The sequence below is a fragment of the Zonotrichia albicollis genome, chromosome 6 (assembly GCF_047830755.1).
Source record: "Zonotrichia albicollis isolate bZonAlb1 chromosome 6, bZonAlb1.hap1, whole genome shotgun sequence".
Lineage (NCBI taxonomy): Eukaryota > Metazoa > Chordata > Aves > Passeriformes > Passerellidae > Zonotrichia > Zonotrichia albicollis.
The window spans coordinates 34,068,046-34,093,172 of NC_133824.1; the positions used below are offsets into that span (position 1 = coordinate 34,068,046).

General features: G+C 43.8%; 2 protein-coding genes across 4 annotated transcripts in view; both read right to left on the bottom strand.

Annotated features, from left to right (window-relative positions):
• Positions 1-471, bottom strand: part of EXT2 (exostosin glycosyltransferase 2) — a 73,883-nt gene extending 73,412 nt beyond the window's left edge. The window contains exon 1 of one of the 2 annotated variants that reach the window (XM_005480130.4): positions 344-471. The gene's annotated coding sequence lies outside the window, so the exon portion shown is untranslated. The remainder of the gene's footprint in view (positions 1-343) is intronic. The other variant, XM_026794866.2, reaches the window with a different exon arrangement.
• Positions 472-7,500: 7,029 nt separating this feature from the next.
• Positions 7,501-23,136, bottom strand: LOC102062458 (1-aminocyclopropane-1-carboxylate synthase-like protein 1). 2 transcript variants are annotated; one of them, XM_005480132.4, is made up of 15 exons: positions 22,017-23,136; positions 20,326-20,939; positions 18,777-18,836; positions 16,108-16,178; positions 15,512-15,581; positions 14,355-14,421; positions 13,761-13,858; positions 13,109-13,186; positions 12,000-12,100; positions 11,284-11,373; positions 10,266-10,311; positions 9,997-10,138; positions 9,245-9,387; positions 8,709-8,862; positions 7,501-8,502 (listed from the first exon to the last, which is right to left on the bottom strand). In XM_005480132.4, exons 1-15 carry the CDS (start codon positions 22,651-22,653, stop codon positions 8,204-8,206), a joined length of 2,670 nt encoding a protein of 889 aa, XP_005480189.1. In that variant the 5' UTR covers positions 22,654-23,136; the 3' UTR covers positions 7,501-8,203. The 2 variants fall into 2 exon arrangements, with proteins under 2 accessions (XP_005480189.1, XP_026650676.1); XM_026794875.2 differs by lacking the exon at positions 22,017-23,136 and adding an exon at positions 21,815-21,995.
• Between the last annotated feature and the right edge of the window lie 1,991 nt (positions 23,137-25,127).

Consider the following 25,127-nt stretch of genomic DNA (forward strand, 5'->3'; position numbering starts at 1 on the left):
CCCCTCCATGCACGGAAACCTTCCCTCTCACACAGCAACAATCCCCCTGGGCAGCTGCAAGCACGGCACAAGCCGTACGGGCTTGGGGTGCGGGAAGTAACGGGAGCAAGACGTAGCACACACAGAGGCGGCAACAGCGTGACGGGCCGCAAGGGCCGAGGGACTGAACGGGACGGGACGGAGCGAGCCGGGCCGCCTTCCGAGCGACGCGGCGGGCGGGCCCAAGCCAGTACGGAACCCGGCCGGTAGCAGCCGCGCCGCCACCCCGCTGTGGCTCCCGCAGCCCCTGCTCTTCCGCACACCCGCCGGAACCGCACAGGCCACCCCCGCCGCCCGCACTCACCGCCGCCCACAGTTGCCGGGGCCGTCCCGGCCGCTCCGTGCGGGGCCCGCCCGCACCGCCGCCCCCGGCCCGGCCCCGCCGGTGCGCACGCGCGGCCCCGCCCGCCCAGCGGCCCCGCCCACCCAGCGCCCCCTCGCGGCGGGAGGGCGGGCGTGCAGCGGGACCCGGCCCGCAGGGGTCTCCCCACAGAGATGGCATGGGACGGAACGGGAAGGGACTGGAGCTTCTCCCGGCGGAGAGGGCATGGGGAGCACCTGAGCCATCATCTACCTGTGCAACACTTGTTCCCGTGAGCCGCCGCCAGCCTGCTTTCCAACGCATCCGCGTTCTCCAGTCCCGTGTGCCTTTTCAAAACCGTACTGGGCTTTCTCGTTGACAGGGGACGTTTGGGTCATGTGCCACTTTCTGCCGGATCACACTACTTCAGTAAGGAAATATCTCAAATCTACACCTTCCCCAAACCCTTCATAAAAGTAACTGGAAGTATCTTCTTCAAACAGAAGATAGAGAAGGAAAATTTGTTGCACAAAACTCCAGCTGTGTGGGAATCAGAGACATTGGTTTCATTCCCAAAAATGGGAGCTGACCTGGTCTGTAAGCCAAATAAAACCCAAAACAAACAAAAAACGAAAACAAAGCTAAACAAATGAAAAAAAAACCCAAAAAATTTTAAAAAGCCAACCAACCACCAACAAAAAAAAAAAAAACAACAACCGCCTCCTCCCCCAAAAAAAAAACAGGCAGAAAAGAAAGCAACAAGAACAAACAAACAAAAAACCCCACTCAAGTAGGTAAGATCATAGAATTGTTTTAGTTGAAAGAGGCCATCTTAAAGATCATCTATTTCCAACCTCTCTTCCATAGGCTGGGACACTTCCACCAGACCAGTTTGCTCAAAGCCCCTCCAACCTGGCCTTGAACACTTCCAGGGATGGTGCATTCCCAGCTTCTCTGGGCCACCTGTGCCTCACCACCCTCACAGTGTAGAATTTCTTCCTCATACCTGATCTAAAGCCTCTCTCGGTTTGAAGCCATTCTCCCTTACCCCGTCACTACATGCCTTTGCAACAAGCCCTCTCGAGCTTTCTTGTAGGCTCCCTTCAGGCTGCTCTGAGGCCCCCCAGAGCGTTCTCTTCCCCAGCTGAGCAATCCCCAAGTGCTGCAGCTGAACCGTGCACAGGGCAGTGGTGCAATGGAGACGTTCCAGCAGCAGCAGCCTGGTGTCCCTGCCTATGACACCGTGTCCTTCATTCCTCCCTGCTCTCTGGGCTCCAGCAGCAGACCCACGGCTGACTCTGTATCTCTCACCTGTAAACAACTTTCAGCTATTAGGACTGTAACTGTTTCAACTGTTACAGTTTAACCATTAAGTTTTCAACAATTATGTCCTGCCTCAAAAAGTTCTCCTGCTGCAGCCCCTTCAGCCCCCTGATCCCTGAGCCAGAAGCATTTCCAGTCTCTCTGCCCCCTGGGATAAAATGCAGAGCAGCTCTGCTTCTCTCTTGTAATCCTTGGTGCTTTAAAATACTCTTACGGTGAGTATCTCATGTCAGTGTCAGCTTTTGTATTTTTCCCCTTTTCAACTGTTATTGTAGCCATTTTTATAGATTTGTATCTTATGTACAATGGTGATGTGATGATGTGCTGTCCTATAACGTGTGTTTGTGAAAGGATGGGGGTTTGCACCTATCCCTGCTCTAAGCCTCTAAACTGAATCTCTCTGTCACACACACAGTACAGTGTCCTTAAACAGCCTTGACTGGCAGCAACAGATTAGTTCTCTTTCACTTCACCTGCCCTTGGGAAAACTGCTTTCTGCAAAGCCATCCACATGCACGCACAGAGAGCTCGGTGCTCCCACAAAAAAGGCAGAACACTGTCACTGCAGTGCTTTCTCCTCCTCCCTTCAACTTCTCCTCACACACGTGGCATTGCAGGTGATGTAGCATTCTCCTCAGACTCACTGCTACCTTCTTCTTTTTATGAATGTGACATTCAAACCAACAACAGACAGCGCTCACAGATCTCAAAGCACCTTTCTGAGCCCTGGCACTGGCTTTTTCCTCTGGCACAGGCTTATTTCTTCCCCTCAAGTACAAGTTACCGGGGTTTGTTACGGCACTTAGTGTTTCTGGGCGTAACCCATCAGTTTCCAATTGCCGCAAGCTGCCCCATTCATAAACCAGAGGCAGGAGCCCTCCTTCGGGAGGATGGTTCTGTGTCTGGTTTTGTGAATAGGAAGGTGCCCCATTCACACGTTGGGGCAGCTCGGATGAGCGCTGGATCCCTGCAGTGATGGGAATCAGCAGCATGAGCGGTGCCTGGATGTGCCGGAGCCAAGGAGAGGGGATCCCAGCGCTGTGACAGGGACACCGGCTGGGCCACGTGCAGAGTCGGGAGGAGGGAGGGGGTCACCGAGCCAGCCTGCGCCAACCCACGCAGCGCCCGCGGGCGCCTCCTCCGCATCCCGGCTCCGCCGGGGAGAAGAAAGTGCATCGAATCAATTGCGGCTGAAATATTCAGGGAGACTTGATGATCCTTTTATCCCTGTAGGAAAATTTGAAAATCGATGCAATTTTATTAAAAGCTATATTAAACACATTCAAGAGGCATCAGCTATGTAGCAAGAAAAATGGAGGATGTAGTCTGTCTTGCTAGAGATTTCCCTGAAACCACACCAGGGAGCCTGTTTATATTCTAGTGATGTAGCTAAGCCAGACAAGTCTGCGGCACAGCATCTATTTTTAGACTCCAGGTTGCCATTTATAGCTTGTGAAAATATTCATCAGCATGTGGATAACCAGCTATCAATTTTTATAAAAGAACAGGAGAAATCAGATATTTCACTTCTCTTTGTTTTGCCCTTTTATGTTCTGCCTTATGTGGTTCTTCGGGATCATTTGGAATTTAAGGGCTTTACCGTGTCACCATACATTTGCCTGCTGTCGCATACAGCATCCTGCATTTTCTGCTGGGATGATCAGTGTACAGAAGAGAACCTTTTGCTAGCTACTGTGTCTCCATGTGTAAAGAAGCTGCATGTGAGATTGTGGTGCACCTTGTGCAGTGATGGAAGCAGCACATTCTGCCTCCATCTTGTATGATTACAATGAGTACAAGGAGGTAATTTTAAAAGGCAAATATGAAGAGGAAATCTAATGCTTTGAGGACATCTTTTCAACCTTATTTTCTACCTATGGCATAACAACTAAAAACTCATAATTCATTCTTCTGAAAATTTTGTTATTGGCTACTGCCAATACATAGGGTACTGAACTAAATTAAAGGGTTTCTATTATAAGAGAAAGAAAGATATTGTAGCAGCCAGGTCCTTGCTTTGGTTCACTGTTCTGGTTAAAGTCTTACAACCAAATGGTACCCTTATTTATATCAGTTTTTAACTAGTCTGATCAATAAACTATCTAGCAGCCAATTAATTATATGGTTTTCTGTCTTGATCCAGTCCATCATACACCTCCAGTGCTACTGGTTTGTGATGGATGACACTGGTCAAAACAGTGATTTATGTTTTAACTCTTACTTTCCTTACTCCCTTCCTGAACTGAAAGGAAAAAGAGGTGCAAACATACTTAGAAGGGGTGCTGCAATAGCTCCCACTGAGGGATAAGAGACACAAGGAAATTCAGTTAGGAAAGAGTTCCCTTAAAGAAACTATTAATGTGGCAGAAAGATGCAGATAGAAACAATCTGCCAGTGTGTGTTCCCCCCTCCCTAAAGCTTTCAGCTGTCACGGTCTGCAGAGGCATTAATCTTTAATCAATTGAATGCCTTCTGCAGAGAGGCATCCAGGGAAAGGACAGGTCATAACAAGCACTCGCCTAGAATAACTAAGCAGTCGTGCATGAGCTGTGCCATCAGACCTTGCTGGATAGCAGCAGGGAATAGACAGAGAGCTAAAAATAGCCTTTCCTTGCAGTGTTTTTCCAGACTATTTTTGATTCTTCATTTTGATAAGGTCGACTGGCTATTTGCTAAAAATAACCAATCCCGGCAAACTGAGGACAAAAAGTATTTATAACCTCCTCAGACTCTTTAGTACATTTGCTGGCTGCAAATAATCTAGGATCTTGTCATCAGTCAGTTGCCAGTGTTTTATGTAAGTCAGTAATAAATAAAGCATTAATTGGAATGGAAAATGAGTATATCTTGCCACTCTGATTTTCTCAGATGGAACACATATCATTCTGCATATAATCCTTGTAGGTTACCTTGCCCTATTCTTCATTATGTGGTCAGAAATAACCAAAACAACTTGTTAGGTCAGCCAATCTTACAAAAATAGCTGCATAAGTAATTAAAGAGCAAAAGCAGTTTTCTATGCCTGATACTTCAGATGCAGAAATTTTCAGGGGTGCGATTCACATGGCTTCCTCCATGAGAGGTTTTTTAGCATAGAGCCCCTGTGTGCCACTATCTCTCTGATGAAATGAAATCACCACTCTGCCAGCAGGATGAGAGCAACAGAGGGATTCTGTAACCAAGTAACTGGAAGAGGACTGCAGAGAAATTGTCAGTATAAATGATAGTTTGACCCCAAGGCAGGTTTCAAGAAACTGAGTCATTATGGGGCTGGGGGAAACACACAGCAGTCAGCCCAACTGTGTGACCTGTTGGATGTTCCACGATAGAAAGGCAACAATTAAAGGATTAACATTTATTTAAAAAAAAATATAGTTTATCACACAGTACATTTGAGCAACTTCCTTTCTTCAGTTAAGGTGGAAAACTCTTAAATTATCAGTGAAGATTTTCCCTTACAGGTATTTTGCTTAGGACCTATTAAATTTCTGTAAGGGAAAACTTACTTTCACAGATTCTTTCTGTAAGTATGCATGATTTTTCATAAATACTTATTTTGAATGGGCTCCACTTATGTTGCCTGCTTAACTGCAATGTAACACAGGTTAATAATTTCGAGATTTACAGATTTTTTCCTTCCCAGAAACATGAAATGTCAAGTGTATACCTGAAATGTATGCTGTGGAAGTTTATATGACAGAGAGCAGTCCTGGACAGGAAATTCCCACCTCTACCCTAAAAGTATTGAATACTTCCCTGGAGAAGAGAGACAGAATGGGCAAGGGGGCAAAGGAGGGGGACAGAGAAGGAGGGGGACAGAGAGAGTGACTGGAACATGGCAAGGACCTTGAAACCATCTAGCATCCTTTCTGGGCTAAAATGAATGATAACTGGAATGTAAATATTGTATACAAAGTGGATTTTATCACCTTGTATGATTACAATGAATACAAGCAATGAAGGCACAGTGTTATACTCATTTTGATGGCATTTCTTGTTTTAGATGAAATGCAGAAGTTTTAAAAACATAGATCTGACTGGCTACATTTGAAGTGCTGCTCTCTTTGGCTATCACTTGACAAACAGGTAAAAAAAAAAAAGTGAGGGCAGGGACAGCATGGAAGAATCCTTAATCTTTTTGCGATGTTTTTTGTCAGTAGAGGTTTGCCACAAAGAAAAAGAAAAGGCCATTAATGAGAACTATGAGATACATCAAGTAGAGAAAACATCTAACATGAAGGCAGCAGAAAGAACAAACAATTTGTACAGGCAGAACCTGTGTTTTTCCTCTAGGGGTAATCTTAGAGCAAATCTTAGAGCAAATAGGAATTGATTTAGTTTCTATATACATATGCACAGGACTTTCTACATGTTTACCACTTTTTGTAAACCAGTTAAGGCCATTTACAAAATTTATGGGGTTTGCACAATCAAAAAACCCCATTTTTTTTCCAACAGCAGTCTCATGACCATGTTTCTTTCTTGCCTCTTTTCCAGTTATATTTATATTTTCTGTGACCAAACTAACATTCCTCAGTGGACAGATCCTAAGGCAGGTGTTAAAATTCAAAATAACATAGAAAATACTCTATGTGTGTGTTCTGTTGAGTTACAGCAAGCTCAGATGTGACTGTCAGCCATACTGTAATAGCTGTGAGGATTCTGAAAGCACATCATACCCTCTTTCCTGCAGAGGTGTGCTTTACTAGCTGAATCCACACAGAAACAGTACAATAAACCTGCTTCCTGAGCAGTAAATATATATGGGTGAAAAATATTATATAAATTGTTACTTTTGTATATTCATATACTCCAACAGAAAAAATGACTAGAACAAAAGAAAATGAGGAGTAATTAATGGGTTGAATTTGCTACAGGGATTCCCTAAAATATCACGTTAACTAATGTCTTACCTTGTTCTTGATTTCAAACAGCTCAATTCCTAAAGTTTTGTTGCTCATGTCCTTCTTGGGGTACATAAATAAGGGGGGAAAACCAGGAAGTCCATTTGTGATTTGGCTGTACATCGCACTTCCCATTCCATTAACGACATCTGTCTTCTGTTATAGCTTTCTTTGTGGACTTGGAAATATTGTCCATGGACAAATGCCAAACTAGTTAGCAAATACTCTGTTTATAACTGTCCCTTACACTGATCTTACCTGTCACCTCACCAGCCTGGTCTCAGTGCTGAGGGGGGCAGTCACAAGCAGCACCATCTTCTCTTCAGCCACTGCTCAGACTTTCCTTCCCCTGTCCAAGCAGTTCTCTGCCATCACCACACAGCAAACTGTGGTTGCATTAATTGCCTATGCTTTGGTAATTTGGTTTATGATGCAGATGTGCTTTTGTCACTCATGCCCATCTGCCAAAATCTATGAGGAGGAAAATTATGCACTTCTATTCATTTTTCCTTCAACTCTTGATTAATATGTATGCAGAAAAACAAGCTCCAATTCCTTTAGGATACCTAAATTTTATAGTACCAGAAGTTAAATAGTTTTTTATCTGTGAAAGAGGCCTTCCAGTTGAAATACTCTATCACCAGCATACAGAAAACAGTTTCTTAAAATGGGAAAGAGGAGGAGACAGAAGAATACCATTTAGTAAAAAAAAAATTACCCTGCAAACTGAGAAACACAGGAAAAATTGCATTCAATATTGTGATAATGGTGGAAGGTGCATCCTTGGATGCCTGTGGTAGGTGACAGAAGCAGCTGTACCTGCAGGTACACCTAGCATAGGCAGAAGCATTCTTTGCACTCTTTTGCCAATATATGTTGTTGTTAACCACAAGGGATGGACTTCCAGGAATAGAAAAATGCAAAAACAACATCTACTTTCTATTGCCTCTCCATTTGTAGCTCTTTTCTGGACATTTTGCCAAGAGGCCAATTAGTGCATTTTATTTATAGGAATACAAAAAAAGAAGAATAGAAACAAAACCAGGCATTTCACCAGTCAAGGGTAGTGGATACTGTCTGATCTGAGGTCAAACTGGAAACCAACTCCAAACAAAATGATTTACAGAACTCAGTCTAGATGACTGTGGTCCTAAGAGCCTCAGTCATGAAGATGAATCTATGCACATGTTTATTTACCCTTAGCTAGGGCTAAGTTAGGGCTGACACTAGATTCTATCTCCCAAAAACACCTCTTTGAGACAGCTGGCCCCCACCTCACATAACTTAATCTGGAATCTGTTTTTGGAAAGTGTGAAGAAGAATAAAAAATTATACCACAGGACCTTATAAGAGAGTTAAGAGCATATTCATTAGAAATTAATTAAATATAAAATACAATGATGCTGCAGAACAGAGAGCAGCACACAAACAAGACACCCCCCCTTCCCTACCCTCACCCCAATCCAAGGAAACACAAGTATATAGTACAAATCAGAGATCTTAAACAGAGGGGAGAGGAGGGGGCCTACAAAGTAATTTTCTTGCTATACAGAAAATATATTATTTGCTGGAAGTCACTACTGAGTTGTTAGGGGTCAGTTAGTGTTCAGGAAAGCCCCTGGAGGCACACTGACCCCTATTGCTTCCCCACCAGTTTGCTGAACACATCATAGATCTCTGGCTTTTCCTGGGCAAACTGCTCAGCTGTGTTTTTCTGTAGCCAGTCAGATGAACGCATCTGTTGCTGCAGGAGGCCAATGAGGTCACCAAGGCTGGAGCTACTGGCACAGAGAGAGTCCTGGTGGCGGGATACAAAAATGACTTCATCTGTGCTATCTGCTTTGCCGTCCTGATCTGACTGACAAGGCTGCTCCTTCTCCTCAGCCAGTAACTCTTGCTCACGCTCTTCCAAAACCTTGCGTATCCGTTGCATGCCTGCAGTGGAACAAGGAGGACAAACACTGGTGGATTTATTTAAGCCACAAGCATCTCCAAATCCATCAGATCCAGGAAAGGATAATGGAGTAAGGGAGAAAAAACCAGAGAAGACAAGAGGATAATAATAGCCTAAGTTTAGGATTGAGAAGAGATGGGAATAGTGCTGCAGAAATTGTGGTGGGAGGGAAAAGAACATTACTCACCTAACTGCAGCCGGTGGGTCTTGTCAGAAAAGATGATGCGGAACCATCCAGGTTCACTGCATTCAAAGGCTTTTCCACAGGACAGGAGGACCTTATTATCCAGAAAACGCTTCCAGAGCAGCAACTCCTCCTCAAATGTGCCTGTCTTAAGGTACTAGGAGAGTCGTCAGAAGGACCAGAGGTTAGTACCATATAGACTACATCACTGAGATCCTCATGAATTTGTGATTCCCATAAAGTCTGCAAAGGCCAAGGGAGACACCTTTTACCTCTGAAGTACATCAGTTGTGATACAAAGGAAGAAATGGGGAGGGAAGTGGCTTGAGAGCAGTAAGATTCCTGCAAGGACGGAAGTTCACAGATTGACAAAAGGAAAAGATCAGACTGAAACACCTGGCAGTACTTCCCTCTCCTCATCAGACGACAGATTTGTTGAAACAAAATGCTTGTCACAATATTAACTCTTCCTCTAGATGCAGTTGCACTACATGCCTGCCCTCACCCCAGAAGAAGCCTCACTTCCCAAAAGTACCAACCTTTCTGAAGTCCATCCAGACAAAGAAGCCTGCGTTGCGGTTGAGAAAAGGAACCCCGAGTGTCTTCAGCTCATCTGTCACGTACGTGTGGGCAGCTTTTAGGCGGGCATGGTTGGCCCTCAGGTACACCTGGTTGATCCAGTCTGACCAGAAGAAGAAGAAGATAAAGAAAAGAATCACAAACTGAGGAAGCATTCAGATCTGTTGAAGCTTTGAAAACGCCCAGTAGTCTTTTTCTGCTTCACACTTTACCTCCTTCTTTTGTTTTCTGTTTCCTCAAATAATAAAAGGACAGCCAAGAAGTATTTTGCAGTTTCATGTCTGTGCAGAAGTGTATCTCCCTGACCTTCCTGAGGAAGTTTCCCTACATTTATAGTTCTTAGTCATCATGGACTGTTAGCATTTCACCCTGGGCAGAGTATGAAGCCCATTTCCATTTCCCTTGTCCTACAAGCCTGTATTCTTTGTTTCTGCTCATCTGGTTCTAGGTAACTCTTGCAATTTCTGTATAAATAGCTACCATGCTTCCTCCAAGCTGCTCCTCTAACTCTGCTGATCAGAAGCTCTGCATAAACGGTGCTTTTCTGCAGAGCTGTCAGCCTTGTGTTGCATGGGCAGCTTCAGGGTAATGGAAGACTGTCAATTAAGGTGTACAAAGAGGAGACCACTAGGGAACGTAAGGGAAGGGGAGATCTTCCAAGTACTAAGACACACAGAATGGCAGAAGATTGTACATGGAGCTACTGACTCACCTCTGTCTCTAAGCAGCTGTGCAACCTTGTGCTGGACAGGTCCACAAACCCCATGGAAATAACACAAAGAAGCCACTGCATTAACAACATCTTGGTTCTCTGTATATAAAGTACCAAAACGAATCCCAGAAACAGCAAAATCCTGCAGAAGGCACAGAGAGACTACTTTATTACACAGAACAACTGGGATCCTATTACTACTAACTTGATCTTTCCAGCATGAGGAACAGCAGCCACAAAGGCAGAGCATGATAACAACCAGCACTCACCTTGGTTATGCCCCACATCACATGAGTCCGCTGTGGATCAGGCAATCTGTATGTAGAAGGATGCAGATGGGCAGTTAGTGTCATAGGTGCTGAAGCTTTTGGATCACCAGTGCAGCATTGCAGAAACAGAGAGGCAGCATTACACAATGACAGACAGTGCACCACTAAACAGCAGTCAAGCAGGGAAAATTCAAATGTGACCTAACTTTAGAAGCTAGGAACCCCTTGGAAGTAGCTTTAGACACAGTTTTCAAATATTTCAAAGACACAGATGCTTACAAGTGCTACATTTTACATGCAGATTTCCTGAAGTTCATACATTTAATGCTAGAAATCAGGCTTCTGCCAATGTATTTTGTCAAGAATCAAAAGTGATGTTCCTTTACATCTAAGCCCAGCAAGACTGAGCTAACACTTAACCAAGTATATTTACTTTCCTTGCAACTGAGCACAAAAAGATAGCTAGCAGCACTGGTGAAGACTAAAAATTAAAAAAAAAAAACCAAACAACTCAACAACACACCATGTTTTAAAAAATATTTTTAAAGTTCTTCATCTCATTAAAACAATACCTAATAAAAGCCATTATCCAGTCTGTAATACTACTGTGATCTGGGACTACTCTATAGAAAATAAGGAAGTAAACACCAATTGAAAGTGTTTACAAGCATCAACAGAAACATGGGAAAAAGATGTTTAGGTAGGAAGAAGAGCATCATCTTCAACAAAAGAAAAATCTGTTTTCTGTTTTGGGGACTGTCATAACCAAATACTGATGCACACATTGAGAAGTATACCACAATGAAAAGCTAGCTACCATTTTTTACTTGCTAGATTGTACTTGACAACATGCATTTGCCATTCAGTAATTACTGAAAAAGAAAAAAGGGCATAAATCAATGTAAGGTGGATTCAGAATTTACTAGCTCATGACTTAACTTCCAGTCACAAGTTCTCAGCAAGGCATCATGTTGAACTGTCACTGGAAGATGGCCAGGGAAGTAGGAGCTGCTTTTACCTGTCCATGCCTAGGACACTGTGAAACGTGGCTGATTCATCAAAAACTGACAGCATGTAGATCTCATCTACTATCACATGCAATTCATGTCTGCAAAAGGAGAAAATGGAAATTACAAAAGAAGGCTGCTTCTGGTTTAATAGAGATAAATTCAGACCTCCAAATACTTGCTTTATACAAAGAAGAGGGGATGCCAAATTTTGCAGAACTAAAGAAACTTTTCTCAATTTAGATCTACTTTGTGTACATTGAAATGATTTGAGGTATATCCACTTGTCACCCACTGTAACCATGTAACAAGACAAAGATCCTATGTGAAAATTAATTCCATCCACTCAGCATCTCATAGAATCCGAATCTCAAACAGTATTATGATCCACGATGAAACCATATTCATACACTTCTTTGTCTTTACAGGTACTGAGAAACTGGGAGGAAAAGAACACAGCTTTCTACCAGGGAAGCCCAGTGCCATAGTGTTTCCTCAGATCACTGAAAAATAAAACTTGCATTCCTCGATACAAGCTGCCTTGCCAGCCCAGATGACTGCAGGGTCCATGATCCCAGCATTCCCCTCTCCTTTCCTAAGTCCACCAATGTGTATGAAGAACAGACTTAAAAGATATTCACAGATAAATTCAGGGACAGCAAGTAGTCCATCAGAGTGTGAAAGCTGTATCTGACTCAGGATATCTCAGCTTTCCAAAGTGACATACCTTTTAGCAAATTCCAGGTAATCCCGTAGCTCTGACAAGGAGTAGATGTCCCCAAGAGGATTTTGGGGATTCAAAAGAATTAAGGCCCTTACAGTGACACCCTGCAGAATACAAATACCATAGTATTAAGAGAGTGCCTACCATGGGATAAATTTTCAGTCCCTCTACTTGAGCAGTCCCTCACTTGAGTGTGACACAGGATTCCCCTGAAGCTTCCACTATGACTTTTCACCTCAAAGTTAAATATGTATGAGAAAACTTTCAGCCACAAATAAGAAATTTTTTTTTTGTTATCAATTAATTCATTTGCAAAGTGAAATGAGCAAAATATTATAGAATTAATCTATGATTTTGAAAAGAGGGAATTGCCACTACCAAGTAATTGGTTGCCATCTGGTCAACCAATTAATGACAAAGATGGTCTCACATTTTCTCAGTATGGAAGTACTTTTTCTGAGTTTCATTAGTAATTGGGAAATAATAAATTACTGAAGACTGCCCATGAAAGTGGCAAGAAAGATGAGAATTTGAGTTAGGTGAATGCAAAGTGTACTCATCTAAAGCACACTTGGCTGGAGATGTCAGAGCTGGTAACTCAAAGATGCAGCTTAACATATATGGGATTTAGGACAATGCCAAACTTACAGACTAACTCTTCAGAAAAGTGATATTCACTTGCATTTTATTCTCTAGAGCGCTCTCCTGCAAAAATTTTCGGCATTCTTAGTGTATTCATCTGCCCTGCTGTGTAGAGCAAACAGTTTTCAGGTAACTCAGCTGCCTTTCTGAGGGGAAATCCTGGGTAGTCCCAAATTTTAGTGCATGCCCAAGTACATTATTTTTGGTTATATGAATAGGTTCCAGTGCTTTGTGAATTGTCTGGTTTATCCTTTTGTGCTGTGACCAAAACTGGACAGACACAACACTGAGACATTCCCCCTAGAAGTGCCCCTGAGTTCACAAGCCATCATCTCAGATGGTCTACAAGGACAACCAGAAAGCCAGGTGCGAGGTTTTGAAAATGCTTTGATCTTTAGGCCACGTGTGGGATGTGACATCTCCAATATATTGTAAACTTAGCTGGTAATGTGAAGCTCAGCTAAACTCACCTCTGCCCAGGCATCCTGCAAGGCTTTTTCCAGTTTTTCCACTGTAAGCTGAAAGGGTCGAGTACTTGTTCCAGTAATCTGAAAGACACAGAAAAGATTGAAAAGGCAAAGTTGTTTCAATAGAGACTGCCTTGGGCCAATCCACTGACAAACGTTCCCTGAAAGAAAATAAATTCCCAACAATAATGACCTAGCAACCATCTTCTTATCCTCCTATATACAGAGAGAATAAATAAATCAATAAGTAAAATCAAAGTAAAGTCCATCACAGGCTGGCCAAAACCAGAATTTTCTTGCTATCCTTGAATAACTAAAGCAATGCAAGATCTCCATCTGCTCTTGCACCCTGGGACCACCTTCAGTCCCAGGACACGTAGGATAACTTCTCTCTCCAAGGTTCAAAATGGTAATTTTTTTCCTTTCAAGGACTTTTATTGGGAGTAAGATACAAGAAAACTACAAAACCGGAATCCAGATTCATGGTCTCAAGTGACTTTCTTGTAAACCATGTGTCCATTTTCCCAGCAATAAACTGTGTAAATGTCCACGGGCTGTGGTGTACCCTTGTTCTGAGAACTGCTTGCACACATTCCCAAAGCTCAGCTTTCCAGTTTAACTGCAGAGGTTGTTATTCTCTTCTCCCAGATCTTACCTTACTGTCTAAATAGACATACACCAGCTTGACATTACCATAGAGGAAGATACTCTGGATAATACCACCATAACAGGGAGTAGCAATCAGTATAGCTTCTGGAACCAAGAAAACAAAGTTAGTTACCAACAGGTCACAGTCTTCTCTCCTAATGTGCTTTAGCTAAACATGAAAGCATTTTTACAGCTGTGTCCCTTGGAAACACTGCAATTCTACTGCCTCTTTCTTCACTTTATGTTTACATTAATTAATTCTTTAATCTTCTGCAAGTGCCCAGATATAGCCTCATATATATATATACATACTCATATACACTATAAGTATAGCCCATGTCTAGTCTGGCAAGCTAAAAAAGTGTACCACAAAAACAGTGAAGGCAGACAGGGCAGGCACCAAGTGTGTGTGCATGACATCTGCAGACCACAGAAATAAAGAATTTCACAGCACAACTTTGCAGGAAACAAGAACTTTGCAGCAGGCCAATGCCAATTCCACTACTTCACTACTGTCTAACAGTATTTAAACAAAGTAACATTATTTCCCAGCAGAAAAAAACCAAACCAAAACAAAACTATGTTCCAACCATCCACTTACCCCCTGGATCACAAAGGACTGTAGCTAATGCAGAAAATAAAGAGCCACAACCATTTAAAACAATCACCTACAGAAGAAAGAGAAATGCTAGTGATAAATCCATACATAGAAAGTCAACACTATAAAGCAGTATCCCTGACAATATCACTGAAATAAATTTCCTCCCTAATTCTCCATTAGAATTTTCCTGCTGAAATCCCACTTCTACCAGAATAACTTTAATCCTGTTCTTTCATAGACACTTTGTTCTAGTGCTATTTTTCATTCTAATAAGCAATTTAGAAAAAGAATAGGCTTAAAGTAGTGAAAAGGCTGGGGAGTAGTTCTGAGATGCTAGTAAATCAAAATACTTTTCAACAGTTAATGTATCATCATTTCTTCATGGTAACAGCAGTTCTGATGTCCTGCCAAATTTGTGCAAAAGTGGAAACTACTGTCTTGGACAAATGCTCACAGGTACCATGAGTTTCATTCCAAGTATCAGGACAAATCTGGTGCCTTGAAGAGGAAGTGATCAGCAATCTGATCAGTGTTAACCTCAGTTCACAGGAAGTGTGGGGTTCTGCTGAATTACTGCAGCCAGAAAAGCAATGGCTGCACCAGCTCCTGCTGCCTTCAGCACTCAGCACAGACAGGAGCTCCTGATCTCCATAGGCCCCTTTATCCAGGTTGTATCTCTCACAAGTCAGCAAGTCCTGCAGAGATTCAGGTCCTGATGTCTTTCTAGCAACACTGCCACAAATTTCACAGGCTAAAACTAACTCCTGGTTCAATTACAAATCTCTGTCTTGAGGTAACAGAGGAATTTGATGACATGGAACTCAACTGAAACAGTGGGCACTCTTTGTCAAGGCTGAGGGATACAGGCAGATAGGTCCCTGAGCTAAATAGGGAGATCAAAATGTAAAGCCCCATTGAGAGTACCAGCAGGAGGAGCTGGCACACAGAAGTGAAACATGAGGCAAATATGCAGTAGGCCTGAAGTGTTCTGGCGGAAGTGTGCATCAAAAGCTACTGAAATGCAGAATCAATCTCATTTACATGATAACAGCTTGCATTCTTACCAAATCATTTGTTTAAAAAAACAAAATTTGAAACTTTTTCCCAACAAATGGCAACACATTAGAACAGACACCAACCAGCACAGGGTCACCTACATTCTCTGCTTTGAGAGGTGCAGGGGCCTTGCAGTAATAGGTCAAAAATCGAGCCACTTCTTCCCGTAAACTGAAAAACACAAAAGCAAATACTGATTGAAATATTCTCCAATAGGCTTCCAAACCAGGTTCACATCTTAGGAAAGTCAAGTCAGGGATAGTACAGTCTGGTGAAAATAGCTAGAAAACAGGATAGCTCTGGCCCCTGGAACAGACATGATTTTTATACCCAGCAGAGGTGCCGCAGATAATGTCTATAATGGCACATACATTTCTGATGAGCTTTAATCTGGCACAGAAAAGGATTAACAACCCAAATTGTTCACTATGTTTCAAAGAATTGTTTGGAGTTATCCAATTTGTTAATGTATCCAAGTGTTCTTAAAACTCTGGTTTAGAAAATTTGCATCTTTTCTCTCACATAAAAGGATTTTAACTGGATGAGCTGATAGGACAGCTAATGTAAAGTTTTGCAAAGAAAAAGATTATTTAAGTGACCTAGAAATATTTTAACTAGAGGATGTAGCAGAAAAGGTTTGTATTCATCCATTGTGTTTATTAAACAAGTAGTCAAAAAGAGAAGTGTTCTGACTTACAACAGATGTCCTTTCCAGTCAGGATACTGAAGCAGTGAAGGGTCCATCAGATTCATATCAGCCTGTGTCAGCTGGAAAAAATGAGAAGAATCATTAAAAGCCCAGTTACTGGAAAGGGAAATATGGAGATAGACAGGATCCTTGCACAGGCACAGATCTGCACAGACACTTGCACAATTTCAGTTGTAAAACTGGTTTGGGAAATCTACTGACCATCAAAATTAATGCACCTTGGAGAAGCAAGAACCAGCAAACTGATCTGTGTTACCTTCAGGTTGTATGAACTACAGATTTCTGCTAAGCTACTGCAGCCAAAAGTTCTCTGCACAGAAATCTACAAAAAGGATGCAGAACAGGCAACATACGATGCCCATAACCAAGGTTTCTACAAAAGACTTTCTCAGCAAATGAAGGAAAACCAAGAATGTTTTGCCCAAGCTTTGAGGACAACCGGTTTTGGCTGGAAAAATAAGTGCCAGTTGTGAAAGCTCAGGTCCAAACTGTCAGAAAGAGTTAGAAAGTAATTTGAATTGGAGTCAGATATGCATTTTCCTTAATTAACTTTCAATCTATTAATTTTTTAAGGAATTACAGCTTTCATTTATGTCTCAGTTCAAAGTTATGGCAGATTCTTCAGATTTATTTTTCTGATCAGTTTGGTAAATGCTGAAGTGTAACAGGAGCTTTCAAAATACACGAGAAGATTGAAATTATCTTCCTAATAATTATTCCCCAGGGCAGGCACTTTGTTCCTTATAAGAAGCTCATTCTGATCCCAAAGACAGATTGACCTGAACTGTGGAGGTCCTTCTCAATATTTATAATTAGATAAAGTGTGCACACTGCTTTTACCTAAATATTTTCAAGGTTTTAAATATCAGAGTTTCACATAATCCAGTTCTGTGAAGTTGTAAGGGAAAGCACAGCATTGATACAGGCTGAGGGAACATTTTAGATAAACAAAAGGCAATAAACAAGTATTATATACAATGCCCCTTCCAAACATTTAATGGCAACCAAATCTATGAGTTAACACTAAAAAAAGTAAAGGTGGAGGTGACACAAGTAGGTGATAGTGCAAAGGAGGAGGGAAATTCCACATGCAGTGTGAAAGTTTCACACTTGATAACAAAACCATAACATTTTCTAGAGGTATTTTAATAACTGGTGCCAAGCTCTGGAGATTAAAGACAATGTCCTTATCCCATGCAGAATTACAACCTGATAGTATAGGATAAAAGTTCCTTCATTCTGCTGTAGATGTTCTCGGAGTCTATGTAGCTTCAAGAACTGTGCTTCCTTACATCTCTCTCCTAAACTTATCTAGAGAATGAAACACCAAACATACCAGCAGACTTGGCCAAAAATGACTCTGAATTAATAAGAGGAGAACCCTAAAAGCAATGTGTTAAGTGTTCTCTAATTTAAGGGTCCAAAGTTGAAAACAGAAACTGGATACATTATTCAGTGGCAACAATAAGTATTTTTAATCCCAAAGAGCAAAAAAAAAAAATTGCCTACAATCTCAGCTGATGCTGCATTAGCTTCAGTGAATCCATACTGTTACTCAAGGCTGCAAGGACTGAGAAGCTGGCAACAACATCTTTGTTCTGCTTGTTGCCACAAGCATGAACACTGTACCTGACAAAGTCTCAACTCACTTTCATAGAAGGGCTAATTAAGATGCAGCTGACTACTGTCTCCCTCTGCACTACTTACTGCAGACATGGTGTTAGTTTAAAGGAGAAGGGACAGTGAAGGAAGGAAGGAAGGCACCACCTACACAGCCTAGAAGACCTTTCTGTGCAGGCAGCAGCTCTGCCTTATCTGTTCTTTTAGCTGGAAGGAGGAGTGGTGGGGCAGCATCCCCCGAGCCAGTGGAGTAGCAGGGAGAAATAAAACAGGGAACACTTTGAGGTGTTTGGAAAGTGGTGCAATGGGAGAAACCATGAACTTCAAACTGCAGAGACTGTCCAACTGTCCAACCCTGAGGCACCTTTCCTCCCCCCATACAACCACAGGTAGGAAAAGTGCTACCTGCCCACCTCAAAGGCTGCTTGCCATGGGCAGTGATTTTTATGGAAATCTAGAAGCATTCCTCTACAGCATAGTTCTCTTGTTTCCTTTCAGCTTTTTCTACTTTTTCAGTTCTGCTATGTGTTGCACTTCTCTGCCTGGTGCAAAGCCAGCAGGTAGCACTGACCCACTCTGATTTTGAGAGATTTCACTGCTGCCACACTTGCACATTTCAGGTGAGTTCAGAACCAGGTGTCCAAGTTGTGTGACTTTATAATGGACAGGTGTAAAGATATTCAAAATTAAATAGATTTCAAAAGTAATTTTGAAATATATGTATTAAATAACCACTGTGAGCAAGGGAAAATAAAATTCATTTTATTTTAATCTAGTTTTCCTTAATAAGTACATCCCCAGAGGAAAACCCATCATGAAGAGGAAGAGAAAAACACTCATGTTCCTATTCTCCTGGAAAAATAAAATAAATAAATGTACAAGTAGTTGTATTCAAAAGTGACTTCCACCAAATTTAAAATCCGCAATGAAAAACTTCACCAGAGAAACCTGAGTAACAGCAGTAACTCTAGGAAAGTGCAAGCTTTGAAGAGGGACTGCACAGCAAATTCAGTGCTTTATTTTGGAATAGAACTTACCCGCTTGGACAACAGGTCAAAGCAGAGCTTATTCTCACTGGTGCCAAAGTTTATTATACCCTAGAAATAGAAACAGTATTGTTTATAGACACATAAAACATGTGAGTACATCACCTTAGCTATCACCTCACTAAACTGCCTCCAAAAAGCTTACCAAGGAAAAGTCAAAACAGAGTTCTCATAAACTTCACCGTATAAAACTCAAGACATGCATCTACGTGTGTACATTTCCATATATATTCCAAGCACTCGGCTTCTTAGTCAATAATAATAAACTGTCTGTAAATGAACATGTACTAATAGTTTATACTTCTTTACAGAACACGTTTAACCTTATCTTGAATTCACTCACTATAATACGTAACTCAAAAAAGAAACCCTAAAACAACTCTGAAAAAAACAAGGTTAACACTTCAACAGCAGTTTTAAACAAGGTTTCGGATATGTTTCTTTATCTTAAAAGCATTTGTTTACCATTAATTACTATTCCACCCTACTGATTTGCTCAAGAAACATATAAACATGTAGTCATGATAAGTAGTTAAAATACTGAATTTTCCCCTCTGGAGAGATGACCCTACAGTTCCAGGTTTATGATTTGGCCATATATAATATGGCATTAGATCCTGAAGAGTTCAAATTTACTAGTACATTCTCATTATTAGAAGAGTTTGGGTAAATAAAATTTTATTATGTGAAAGAAAATTGAAACAACTATACACTTCTGATGTTATTAAAGTACAAGTCTAGTTTTAGGTATTTGTTTAAAAAACCTACCTCCTACACAGACAACAGTTTGCAGAAGCAGAATCCTGTACCTCATAATACACCTTGTAACAAAAACTTCCCAGTGTATTTCTACACTGCAACACAGCGCAACTTAAGTCAGGGCTAGTAATAGAATATTTTTAATGTTTCAAGAAGTTAGTTCAGTATGTGAATGAAGGATCAAAATAAAAGTAATCCACATATAAATTATTTACATTTACTATATTTGTTACTCAGTAATAGTTTGCCATGAACTATTAACACAGCCTTTGTGCCACAAGAGGGCTATGATGAGCTACTTAAAACCAAGCAGCTGAGTGTAAATGGGCAGAAAGTGCTGAGTGTTATTAACAGTAATTAAAAAAAAAAGGCTACTACTTAGTAGTTCTACTTCCTGCACCCATCACGTGGAATAATCAGATATAATCAGATAATCAGAGACAGTCCTCAGTGGGCAATAGAGGTCATGAGGTGGAAGGAGCAACATGAGCTCTCCTCCTGCAGATTGCTTACATTTTTCAAGGTCTGCTACTGCTATTACTACCCTGATTAAAAAATCAGAGTGTGCAAACCTGAGCTGAACACAAGCCTTCATCCTTGGTATCTAGATGATCCACAAAGCTACTTTTAATTTCTTTTCCTCAAATAAGCAGTTTTATTCACCTTGTATTACTAAGATCAAAAAAAACCCCCACACTTTTAGCACATCTGCCAGCAAACTTCTAAGAAACTTTTTTTCCTAGCAAGGAAGCCAGGAGAACACTTTGAGGTTCTTACTCACGTTGGGGTTCTTGTCTTCATCATACTTGTCAGCATGATAGGCATTGTACCCTTCCTCAGTGGAGCCCTGGAAAGCGCAGGCAAAGTTGCCACGAGCAGAGAGGTAGGGGCTTCTCTGGAAGCCACTGGGGTTACAGAGGCTGTGCAGGTCAACCCTCCTCTTGGCAAGCGGCCGAAGCCTCATCTCCTGCAGGTTGCTCCCTCTTCCTCCCATTCCCTCAATTTCAGAGAGTGCCTGGCTGAAGTCCAAACCCTGAGGCATGGCAACAGAGGAGGAGGAGCCGCTATGGCTCTGCTTTAGGATGCTGAGCATCTGAGCAAAGACATTGAACATGCGAAACTCATGTTCCCTCTCCAGTTCAAAGCGGCGCTGCTCCAGCTGCATCCGGCGCTCCTCCACGTCCAGATCTCGCTGGAAGCGGCGCTCTTCCATCTGCAGGAAGCGCTCCTCCATGGCGCGCTGGGACGTCAGAGTCTTCAGCAGCAGGTCGTCCAGTGGGTCCCTCATGCGCTGCCCTTTCCGCTTCTTTCTCAGCCGATGCAAGGCAGAGAAGCCAGGCCGGGGAACAACGTTCTGGATCCGTGATGAGTTTGCCATGTTTGGCTCACTGAAACCTGTGAATACACAAAAGCAACGAAGAAAAAGTGCAGCAAGCATAGTGGCATGGGCACGCCTCGCTTCCTTCTCCTGCCTGTCATAAGAACAACCTTTTACCTACCATAGAGTTTATAGAATAAACAAAGTAAAACCTATCAGATACATCCTGAGGTTTGCAAGCAGTTTTGAAGTTTGTTTTTAACATCACACATTGGGCACACCATGACGATGCCGGCCCCAGCCCCTTACATGGTCTCCGCATTAACCTGAATAATCATCAGTTCTCTCCACTAGGCTAACTTTGTAAGCAGCACAGCCAAGAGGACATACAACTTCTTCCTGAACTCAGACATGAACCTCACATTTGTTATCATCTCTTCTTCTCCAACAATTCATGGTCTTCCATCAGCCTGTCCTAGACTGGTTTGAAATCCCCAGGATTCCCAGACTATACCCTTCCTGGTAGCTAAGCAATGCCAGCTGCATTTTCAGTGCAGGAAACACATCACCTGTAAACAAACACGGTTTCTGCCAGTGACTTGCACAAACACCTTCTGTGCAAGTCCCACCAAATAGCTTAGAAAGTCAGGCAATGATTACTCCCAAGTATTCTTCAGTGTTGAGTGGGCTAAAATGTAAGATCTGGAACATTATTTTAAAACAAAGCAAGGACAGTTTACAGTGCAACCGTGGCAGAAGAGGGTGTAATGATACAATTCAGCATGAGGACAGCAGACAGCTCTTGTTATGTTCAAGTGATACCATAGGAGCATGCAAATGAGTTTTTTTACTGTCAGCATTATATACAAAATCTAATTCGCCCAACTTATGGAGCTCTTTGGATTTCATACACAGTATTTCACCTAGCTCAGTAATTCTAGATTATATTTACCTGCAGTGAGATACCTGCATTTTGGGAATGGCGAAAACACCATAAATTCAGATATCAGCCTTCTACTTTAAAGCTTTCTGGGATGTGGAAAAGCAAGGATCCAAATGTCATTGAGAAAACCAGGTGTCTATCCAGAATTAATCTTCTCTTTCTGGGAAAATGGGCAGAAACCTTATGCTGGAATGTAAAAGGCTATCCCTACCTGAAGGTGAAACACTGGTTTCAATGGGAATCTCCACCCTGGAGATGGGAGAGTCGTTTTGGGCCCTCTCCAAGAAGGCTCTCTCCATCTCCTGTTCTTCAGGGGAGCCCTGCTGGTAAGGCATGGCTTGTGGGGGCTCTGGGGTCAAGCTGTGGTCATCAGAGTTCACCTCCTCACATTTGATTTCCATCAGCTCAGGGTGCTGGGAGTGTCCGAAGGGCAGGGCAGAGGAGGTGAACTGGTGGTGGTAGCTCTCCACCATGCTGCCCTGCAGCACCTGCTGAGCCATCATGCTGCCGCTCAGGGAGCCATAGGCCAGGGCCGGTCGGCTGGTCAGCACCCGGTCCATCACCTCGTAGAACTTCCACGTCCGCCCGCCCCGCGGGGCCTTGCTATTGTCCTTGATCCGCCGGTACTCCAGCTTCATCTTCTTGATCTTCTCCCGGCACTGGTCTCCCGTGCGGTGGATGCCCTTCTCCCGCAGCACCTCGGCGATGCGGTTGAAGACGTGCTGGTTGCGCAAGCAGCTCTCCAGCTCTATCTGCACCGATTCGTCGGCCCAGAGCTGCAGCAGCTCCACCACCTCGGGGTCAGACCAGTTACTGCCGCGCTCGTACTTTTTCCCACGAAAATCCATCGCTCCCGGGGTCGCGCCCGCCGCTCGCCCCCGGCTGCGCACCTGCCCCGGGCCCGCCGGGAGGGCCTTTCGCACCTCGGCCCTCGAGGGCGCCCGGGCGGCCCGGCCTCCCCCAGCCCCTACCGGGCTGCAGGGCCTCGGGCACGGCTCGGCACGGCACGGCTCGGCTCGGCACGGCTCAGCCCATCCGCTGGAGCCAGGCGGAGCGAGCTAGCGGGGAGCCGGGCCGGCATGTTCACATCCGGGGTGACGCACATGCGTGCAGCCTTATTCCGGGATAACTTTATCCCGTGCCAGGCGCTTGTCGCTCTCCCGGGGCCGGGCCGGGCTCCGAGCGGCGCCGTGGGGTCCCTCCCACCCTGCCTCTTTTCCTGCCTCCTGCCGTCCGTCCCTCCGCACGCCCCGGCCCGGGAGGAGGCAGCACCGGCCGTGCCGTGCCGCATCACCCCGTGCCGGACCGTGCCGAGCCACGGCCGCGCCATAGCCGCGCCCCCCCTCACGGCGCTCGGCACCGCGGCCCCGCCCCGCCCCGCCCGGCGCTGCCAGGCACGGCCCGGCACGGCTTCGCCCGCAACACCCCCGGCTCCGGCCCCGGCGGGGCGGAGACATCGGGAGCGGTGCCGCCGAATGCCGGCGGTGGAGCGGCCGGCCCCGCTCCCACCGCGCCCCCGGGCCCGGGTCACTGACCGCGCCTTTGCCGGGGGCGGGCCTGGCCTGGCGAGAGCTGCGGGAATCGGCGGCGGCCCCTGACAGCGGCTGTCCCCCCTGCCCCCATGTCCCTCGGGGACAGCAGCGCTCGGGGACACGCACGGGGGCACTGCCCAGCGCTCCTGGACACCAGCGGAGGATCTGTGCCTCCAGCCTGGCCGTCCCGAGCGACCAGGCATTGCACCAGCTCGGTCCTTTGTTTACACGCCACCGTCAGATCGAGTACGCACTCCGTCCTCAACCATATCTCTAACTGGGCTGAAGGAGTGCAGAGAGTGAATGCAAGATTTCTTCCTTTTCCTCCACACCAGCTGGAATTCCCTGCAGGGATCTGTGATTGCGGAACTCGACTTCACGGAGCTTCCCTGCCGCATCAGCCATGAAGGTGGCCTCGAGGCACGCTGCAGGACAGAGCTGGCAGCACCGTGCCACATCGCTGCCGAAATCTCAGTCCAGACCCCAGTCCGGCAGGATGAGGATCTAAGGTGCCCTGAGGCACCAAGTACAAACATAAACCAGTAATTAATGAGGAAACCAGAATGATACAGTGTGTCCATACCCTGTATCACCTGTGGCCAACGTACAGGTGGTGAAGCACACACTAAATTTCTAATTTTCCTCTTAGACCAAGAGATCAACTTCATTGCAGCACTAGGGTTTTTATCCAACTGTAATACCTTCATTCTGGATTTTAATAAATCATTCACAGCCTCTATGATTCCATTTCTCAGTCTGTGAAAAGGAAACAGAAAACTTGATCTTGGCTAAATTAAATACTTTGTCTTGGGGGCAGGGGCAATAAAAAAAAGAGGCAAAAAGACTAAAACCATAGTTTTTTAGTTTTAAAAATCACGCTATCTTTCTTAATATGGTGTGATGACCAGAGAGTAGTTTGGATTTCTTTAGTGATCTGCTGAACTAGCATTTGTATTTCCACATGTCCATAAGATGTGCTTTTACTTTCCTGGCTTTTTTTCATGGGAATGGCACTCTATGCTCTACAAGTACATACTTAATTACATAAGGACTTTTATATAGATTGTATACTGGAGTACACAAAGACCAGGGCAACCATGAGTAGAGTCATTGATGACAGAAGTTAAGTAGTAAATATAGATTAAAGGCAGCATAAAATAGCCTTTTTGAAAAGCTTTTCAAATAAGCCTGAGAGCTTGGCTAGAGCCTGTTATACCTGAGGGCCATAACTTAGCCAGGCATCAGCAGAGTATTCTCAAAAGTAACTTGTCATAGATCGTGGCATCAGGAAAAGCCACAGTTTCAAAATGCAAACATTGAAAGGAATGGAACTTAGATTCACTATATTAAAAAATACAATAAATCTTGAACTAGTTTTCATGGCTCTGTTGTTTTCACTGATAAAACAATAAATTATTTTGTTATTACATAGGAAATAATAATAATAATAATAATAATAATAATAATAATAATAATAATAATAATAATAATAATAATAATAATAATAATGAGGATGACGATGAAGCCTTAAAACCATAAATGCCTTCGTGCTGCAAAGAGGATGGCTCATACAAGCAGCGTGTGGGTTAGCATCTCCGCTGTCACGCTGCTTCCCTCTCCCAAAGAATGCTCTTGGCATGGCCTGCCAGCGGAGAGGCCAAGGCTGGGCACAGCAGGACCTCTCTGACCTTTCAGCTCCATCCAGCGTGGCAGCGCGGTGGGCTGGGTCTGGGGCTGGGCTGTCCCTTCCAGGCAGACGGGAGGAAGGCCCCTGCAGAGGGTGCTCCAGC